An 8346-nucleotide genomic window follows, 5' to 3' on the forward strand; every position below is an offset into this window, starting at 1 on the left:
TTGAACTCTTTTGCTAATATCGATAAATTCTATAAAATTTACTAATAGATAAATATATTTGTTGGATGAAAATAAATATTAGGGGTATTAAATGTAATATTTTAAACTAGAAGATGTTTAAGTATAGCTAAATCAAATTTTAAGGAAGGACGTTGCCCATCTTAAAATAATCAACTCTGATTGGTAATACATATTTTGACTAAACTACCCTTAAATATACCTATTTTTTTATATAAAATAAGCAAATTGTTGATTAAAAAAGTATCATAAATATTTTAAATATACTTATCTTTTTTTATATAAAATAAGCAAATTATTGATTAAAAAAGTATCATAAATATTTTAATTATCCACACGCATCGAGAATACTTCGAGAATTAATATGAGTATTAATCTTAAACCCCTGGTAAAAAATAAATATATAAAATAAAATAAAATGAAATGAAAAGTCATACAAATGCTGGTTAGTTGAACGGGTGAGTCAAAGCAGGGGCAAAACCGTCAAATACGGCAACACCTTTTTCTATCACAGTTGGTTGCTCTGGTAAACGAAAACAAGCCGAAGGAAAGAATAATAGAAAAAGAAACGGAAAAAGAAAAGGGAAGAGACACTCACAGAGAGACACCACCATTAACCATCTTTTGCACCTTATTACCTTTTCCTTTTCCTCGAAATCTCGTTTCGTTCCGCTGTGGGCATCTTTCGGATGTTATTTATTTCATTTTTTGATGATTTGTTGACTTGATTTTGGTCTAGTCTACAGTTTTTCTATTGCTAGTATTGAGTGATTGATTCGACTGAAGAAGTGGGAATCTGCGGTTTGATGATCGATTTCTGGGCTCTGACTTGTGTTTTGTGAAAGCCCAGGTAAGAGAATTATCATTTGGTTTACTGAAAATAGTTGAATTTTGGTTTTAAATTTAGGTTTATGACTTTTTTCTCGACAAAAATCCGTTTCATTTTTAATTCTGGGGAGTCTGTTGTCTTGATTTGCAGATATATTTGTGGGTTAGTGAATTTTGTTGTCTTACTGAGTTCGATCACTTTATCTTGCCTGTCGGAAGATTTATTCTCTGGATATTGATCTGCAATAAGTTTTTTTTTGGACCTCAGACTTAACCATATGAATCATGCGGTGTTTTATAATTTAAGTAACTCTTGTGGTATCTGTGCTTGAGATTTACAATTCAGTTTGAGGTTGAAAGACTCAGTTTTGGTGAAAGAGATGTTAGGTAGAATGTGAAATTCTAGGATAAACATTTGTTTTCTGTTTTGAATTTGTTGTTTTGGGATGTAGGTTTGTATGGGTTGAATTTGAAGGCAATGGATGCTTATAGTGAAACAGAAGAAGATCAATTCTTTGACACCCGTGAGGACATTTCTTCTGTATCCGATTTGGATTCTGATTGCTCAGAAGGTTTTCTGAGTCCTGGGCTTGGTGATGGTGCTCTGGGATATGAGTTTTGGACGAAGAAACCAGAAGGTGTTGATGAGAGGCGAAATAAGTTTTTGAAATGGATGGGTTTGTGTTCGGATTGTCACAAAACTGATAGAGATAAGGAGGAGGATTTATGTCATGAAGACATGAAAAGGGGCATTGACAGACTGAAGGATGATGAGGAGGCTGTGCTGGCAAACTTGGATTCTGAACCAAAATTTTTCTCTAGTCGTTCTTTGCCATCTTTTCTGTCGCATGAGACCGTAGATTTAATGGAAGATGGTGCTGCAGAGGAGAAATTGGCATGGAAAATCAAGAACTTGGACAATGGAACTGAGTTTATCATGGATGAAGTGGCTGAAGATGGCACTCTTACCACATTGCGTGAAGTGGGTTCGGATAGGATGATATCACTTGATGAGTTTCAGAGAACACTTGGCTCATCAGCGTTGGTTCGGCAGTTGTTGCGGAAAGACCCGAAGGGGTTCAACATGGTTGATTCAAAGAAGAAAGTAAAAAGCAGTTGGCTCCAGAGATTTAGTGCTGTGACTCATATAGCAGATAGGACAAAGGCACTTCTTGATAAAACTAACGAGATCAATCCTAAGACAGGGTCTGCTACTCAAAGAGTTCGTGTCCATGTAACTAAAAAGCGCTCTAAAGAATTATCATCTCTTTACACTGGGCAAGAATTTCCTGCACATGAGGGTTCTATCTTGACAATGAAGTTCAGTCCTGATGGTAAATACCTGGCTAGTGCTGGGGTAGATGGTGTTGTGCGTATCTGGAAGGTCCTCGAAGAGGACATTGTAAACAAATTTAATGGTCAGGATATTGATCCTTCCTGTTTATATTTCTCCCTAAATCATTCTTCCAAGTTAGCTCCTCTGGATGTTGCCAAGGACAAAACCAGTCAGGAGAAAGGCATGAGGAGATCATCTGACTCAGCCTGCGTCGTTCTTCCTCCGAAGGTCTTTCAATTGTCGGAGAAACCTCTTCATGAGTTCCATGGACATATGGGCGAGGTGTTGGCTCTCTCATGGTCCAAGAATGGGGTTAGTAGCTTTCAAGTAAATCCTTATTGATGCATTGGTTTTCTTCTTCTTCCTCTTCTTCTTCTTCTTCTTCTTCTTCTAAATGCTTATCCTGGCTTGGTTTTAATGTTCAATGTGGCTGCTGTGAGGTGACTGGGTTGTTAATATTGCAGCATTTGCTGTCATCTTCGGTTGATAAAACAGCTCGCTTGTGGAGAGTGGGACATGATAATTGCCTAAGAGTTTACTCACATAACAATTATGGTAAGCCTTTGACAAAGGATTTGTTTACACCAATGATACATATGAGATCTGCTCTCCTCACATCAATGGATTAGTACAGGTGTTTATTTTCTGATGTTATTCCTCATGCAGTAACTTGTATCGAGTTCAATCCTGTGGATGATAATCATTTCATCAGTGGTTCAATAGACGGGAAGCTACGCATTTGGGAAGTTCAAGGTGGTCGAGTAATTGATTGGACTGATATTAGAGAAATAGTGACTGCTGTGTCTTATTCTCCAGATGGCAAGGTCTGTGCGTATATAATTTTGTGGAAAGTTTTAAGCTTTTTTTGGTTTTTGTTGAACATGTTGTTTCTTATGTATGCAGGGAGGTGTTGTTGGCTCTATTGATGGCAACTGCCGCTTTTATGATGTCATAGGTACTCCATGCCCTCAGCAAAATGATATTAGCTTTCTGTTATTATGTTCAAATGCTTCTTAAACTTTCAGAATACCAATAACTATGTTCATAATCACATGTATTTTAAGCACTGCTGGTTCTGCTTAGTAAAGACACTTGTAAGATCACTTCCTTTGACAATATTGAATACATGTATTTGCGTTAAACTATTCCGTCTTGGCTACGGTGACGACCCTCGTTTTCTCTGTGCCTATTCTGCATGCACTTTGGCATGCAATGGGATGTTTTACTCCTATTACTCCTAAAGTTCTGTGATTAAGCTTAATCCTGAGTCTGAGCGAAAGGGAAGTGCATAAGCATTAATTCCACGATGTATCAATGTTTGATTTTGTCATTCCCAGTGCTTGCCCAAGCGTCTTCTGATGAATATTGTGTATCTAACCCTTTTTCATTAGATAATCGCCTGCAATTGGGTGCTCAAATATGCCTCAAGGGGAAGAAAAAGCTACCCGGAAAGAGGATAACTGGATTTCAGGTCATCTTTGAGGACATTTCCAGCTTACATTTGTTTATTCGCATCATCCTACTCACTTACACATGCCATATGTGATTCTTTTACCTTTTCAGTATTGTCCAAGCGATGTGAGCAAAGTAATGGTCACCTCCGCTGACTCACAAGTTCGAATACTTTGTAGGACCAATATTATCTGTAAACTAAAAGGTGGTCATTTCTTCCCAACTTGATGTCTTTTTTTCACTATTTTCCTGCTTTCTCTCCGCCTTCCTTCTCAAGACTACTTTTGCCTTGTTCAGGAAATCGAAGTTCAGGAAGCCAAGTCCCAGCGTCTTTCACTTCAGATGGGGAACATATCGTTTCAGTCAGTGAGGACTCGAATGTCCGTGTCTGGAACTACACATCCCATGACCAGAAATCGTCACGACCGAAGAATGTTTGGTCGTGTGAGAGTTTCTTGTCACGCAATGCTTCCATTGCTATTCCCTGGTGTGGCCTGAAGAATAAACTAGGTGCACTGCCAGGAAGTATATTAGGAAACGGACATTTTGACGAGAAATTGCTCCAAAAGTTGCCTGCTTCTTTCCCTGATTGTTTCACTATGAGCTTTGGATTTTTCTTGGATGCTCTATCCAAAGGATCTGCAACATGGCCGGAAGAGAAACTGCCAAAATCGAATCCAATGGCAGCTAAAACTTCAGTAGGCAAATCCGAGTTCAAGTTCCTAAAGAATGCTTGGCTGAGTGCGTTGAACTCTCCGCATTTGTGGGGTCTCGTAATCGTAACTGCAGGATGGGATGGATGCATTAGGACATTTCTGAATTACGGATTGCCTATTCGATTCTGAGACGAGATTTTGCATATCCTTCCTGTTGCAGTTTGGTTACGGTTAACACACGGACGCCTGAAATTTGCATGGAAAGGTTGATAAACATGTTTTCTTTTTTTGTATAAATGTGGTGTCGTTTATAGGTCAAATTGTAGTATAATTGATTAGATTTATATAATGCTAAGAGGCAAATATATCTAGTAAGTTTGTATACATCATCATCTGGCCACAATTCCACCAAATGGTTGGATTTCCTTTTTTTGTTCACCCATAAATGGATATTGGTGTCCCATTCAGCTCTATAAATTCTTTGATTTGTTGCACAGAAAAGTTGTTGTTTTTCACTTTTTAGAATTACATGGGCATTCATGTGCTTATCGCCCCTCCTTACGTGTATACCATCAGTTTTGGTGCTCGTTCACGGTTACTTTGCTATTTTTGTATGAGAGGATCTACACTATGTTAATTTTTTCTTAAATTGAACTACAAAAAAAGACGGAATTTGGGGTCGGTTTTAGAATGGTTTTTCTTTTACTTTGGAACGGTTACAAGAACACAGAACTTATTTGGAGCGGACTTTTGAACGGATGAAAATCCGTCCCTGCAGTTGGCGTTAGGAATGGTTTACGAGAAACCGTTCGAACTTGGGACTGTAATTGTACGGGTTATTGAATTTAGAACACATTTGTACAACTGTTTTAGTAATAGAATTAGGAACGGTTTATATAATTTGGAACACATATTAGATACTGATTACTAATTCTATTTGGAACGGTTGATCCAGTTTAGAAATTTTGTTTTAGGGCAGTCTTTGTAACGGGTTTTTATAAAATTTGTAATATTTTCTTTATCACTAAACTCATTCCTAAGTTTTGAATTTTATAATTTTTTATAAATTATTAATATATTTAATAAATTTGAATAAATAAATAGATTTATACATTTTTAAATAAACAGTTCCCAAGCCCGTTCCTAATGCACAAACGATGTCGTTTTCGTTCACGATCATTTACTAAACAACTGTACCTATTTTATAACCTTGCCAAACACCCATTCCAAATAGAAAAAGACGATGTTGTTTTTGTATAAATTTAATGAGATCATTCTTAATTATAACAAACCGTTCCTAATTGTGTCTTTCTCAAAAAATTATAGAAAATAAAAGATATAGGAAAAAATCGTTCCAGACATGTTAATAATCCGAAAAAATTAGACCAACAAGTAATTAAGGTAATTGTAAACATATAATGTTACAAATAAAATTTGACAACTGTTCAAAAGATCAAGTATATTGTATGTACATAATTATTAGTCTTACATAAATGTAAATAGCATCTTATATAGTAAATGTGATTTTAGAATTGATTTGAATATTTGAATTGTTTAGTTTCTTATAAAGTTGGAAAAATTGACGGAAGATACATTTGGTTTTATCATTCTAGTCACAAAAAGTACTACAAATGTTAGCATTATATTTGGTCAATGAAGCTTTTTTTCTTCCTTTTTGTTTTTGTAGTCGAGTCATTATTGGTGTGTATATATAATAAATAAGTGGGCTAATTACACTTACTATAAATAGTCTCAAGAAAATATAAAATTATAAATTTCAATTTTTACACATGATGAAATTGTGATACTATTTGATTGCAAAAATGTGTATTAGGCTCTAACAAGTGTAGTGCGTAGCTATAAATCAGTATAGAAAACATTGTTTCCACAAGAATTACCTAATTATTTGGACCACCAAAAATTGAGTAAGGGTACTACTAGGAGAAATTAATAGAAAAATCACCAGTTATTAAGATGCTAAAGAATATAGGCCAACCAAATTAATTGAAGAGATTTTAATTTCACATTTTGGTCCTGCAAACTGTTTATTTTGATAAGCTGAGGTTTTTCTAAGATAATTTAATACACTTTCTCAAGTACACCAAACTTATTATATTACAAGATCAGTGGATCTCTTTCATCAAATTCTCAAGATAACAATGCATTATTATCCATGAAAAACCTATGGACTCAGATGAATAATGCCATGTATCTCCACATATCATTCAATAATACTATGAATTGCCCTATCTATTTTGCAGAATTCCTTCTCAGTTTATCTACAAATTTATATAATTCAAGAGGCCGTGTTAAAGCTCTTATATTGCCAAAAAGTACAAAATCTTATGGACATAAACAAATAAAGGATGTCGATTCATTGTCACAATTAGGCTTCCTAAGCCTTAGCAAATGTAAAACTCAGTTCATAGCATGAAAAATGAAATTAAAGAAAGAAAACTGAGAAGACTCATTAGGAAGAAAATTGGCTCCATACGTATGTGTAGTGGCGAATCAGAAACTTGAATTAGCCCTGACAAAATTTAATAGTTACGACAAATTTATCAAATATTTAAATCATATTATAAATATAACTAATTTTATAACTATTACTCGGACAGTGAGGGCCGAGTTGAAATCAATGAGTTTGTATCTTTTCAAAGTGTTGCAAAATCACTTCATTGATATCAATAAATATATCCCACTCACTATAATAAATCAACTTATTCAGGCATCCATCACCTATCTTATTTCTTAATTTGGTTTTGATGATATTCATTGTTGAAAAAGCTCTTTCTATCGATGTTGTTGCCATGGGTAATACCAACGCCATCTCAATAAGTTGATACACCAATAGAAAAATCATGTATTTTCTAGTTTCAATCATGTGAACAACAAGATTTAAAAGATCATGATAATTTGAAAACTCATAATTTCGCCTCATACAGAAAGATATGTTTCAAGCCGGTTTTCAATAGAACAATATCACAAGAAGATATGTAAAAGGCAAATAGATTTTCTTTCTGAAGTAGTGCTTCAAACCATAAAATTAACCTCTCATACTTGAGGCTCCATCATATCCTTACCCTCTCAATTTAGAAATAGATAAACTGTAACGAGCACTGTGTAGAGCTGTTTCTAAAGAAGGCGCTGAAGTATTGCTAACAAGTGCAACACAAAGAATCTTTCAATAACTTGTCTCTTTTTATTCACAAACCTTACAATTACAACTATTTGCTCCTTTAGAGATTTATCCCTGGACTCGTCAACAAGAAGAGAGAAATAACTATCTCTAATCTCACTGATTTTATGTGACATCGTCTTTGATGTACAATCTCTCACCAAATCGTTTTGTATCCATGAAGAATGAAGGGAGTGGATCGGCCTGGCAAAGCGTGGTGGAAGCGCAAGAAAAGGGAAAACAAGCAAGAAGTAATAGTAAAATTTTAAGGGTAAATTACATTTTTTGTCCCATAAGTAGACCCGATTCTAATTTTAGTCCCATACTAAGGATAATTCGTACATTTGGTCCCGTATGTGGATTTTTTTTCCAATTTCAGTACCAGATGGGGATTTTCGTTAAAAGTTAAAGGCAGCTGCTGAAATTCGTCTGCTGCTGTTAAATATGGAAGGAAAGCATGGAGAATTGGAGGGAAAATCAGCAACTTGGTGGAAAATTATATTCATCCAGCTGCAACACCTAATAAGAAAAGATGAGGTACCTGGACTAAAGGTGTTGAACACGTAAAGCATGGGACTGCAAGTGAGAAGGGCCCTATCTAGTGGGACCAAAAGTGATATTTTGCCTCTGTTTTTTTCTCTAGCTGCCAGTTGACTAATGGGTCGTGCCTTTTGTGTTAGTTGTTAACGGAACAGGATCATTTCAGTTAAAAAAATAGGATTTTGGGACTAAAGGTGTTGAACATGTAAAGGGTGGGACTGCAAGTCAGAAAAACCCTATCTAGTAGGACCGAAAGTGGTATTTTGCCCGATTTTAATTAAACCTAGTTTATTATAAGTCCAATATTAAAATCTCTTAATTTAATTAAGAGATCCAAG

General features: G+C 35.3%; 1 protein-coding gene across 1 annotated transcript; it reads left to right on the forward strand.

The window, feature by feature from the left end:
- Nucleotides 1–545: 545 nt before the first annotated feature.
- LOC105179113 (uncharacterized) lies at nt 546–4791 on the forward strand. Its single transcript, XM_011102710.3, has 8 exons — nt 546–868; nt 1299–2494; nt 2647–2737; nt 2849–3006; nt 3086–3137; nt 3574–3653; nt 3746–3839; nt 3932–4791. The coding sequence occupies exons 2-8, from the start codon at nt 1325–1327 to the stop codon at nt 4477–4479; spliced, it is 2193 nt and encodes a 730-aa protein (XP_011101012.1). The 5' UTR covers nt 546–868; nt 1299–1324; the 3' UTR covers nt 4480–4791.
- The last annotated feature ends 3555 nt before the right edge of the window (nt 4792–8346 follow it).

Source organism: Sesamum indicum, linkage group LG6 (genome assembly GCF_026168435.1).
Source record: "Sesamum indicum cultivar Baizhima isolate 11 linkage group LG6, ASM2616843v1, whole genome shotgun sequence".
NCBI classification, from domain to species: domain Eukaryota; kingdom Viridiplantae; phylum Streptophyta; class Magnoliopsida; order Lamiales; family Pedaliaceae; genus Sesamum; species Sesamum indicum.

What these genes read in the sequence shown, in the direction of transcription:
- LOC105179113 (XM_011102710.3), top strand. Translation starts at nt 1,325, where the DNA reads ATGGATGCTTATAGTGAAACAGAAGAAGATCAATTCTTTGACACCCGT. An exon ending in TTACTCACATAACAATTATG is followed by an intron (nt 2,738 to 2,848) that starts GTAAGCCTTTGA and finishes TTCCTCATGCAG; the next exon opens with TAACTTGTATCGAGTTCAAT. An exon ending in CTTATTCTCCAGATGGCAAG is followed by an intron (nt 3,007 to 3,085) that starts GTCTGTGCGTAT and finishes TTATGTATGCAG; the next exon opens with GGAGGTGTTGTTGGCTCTAT.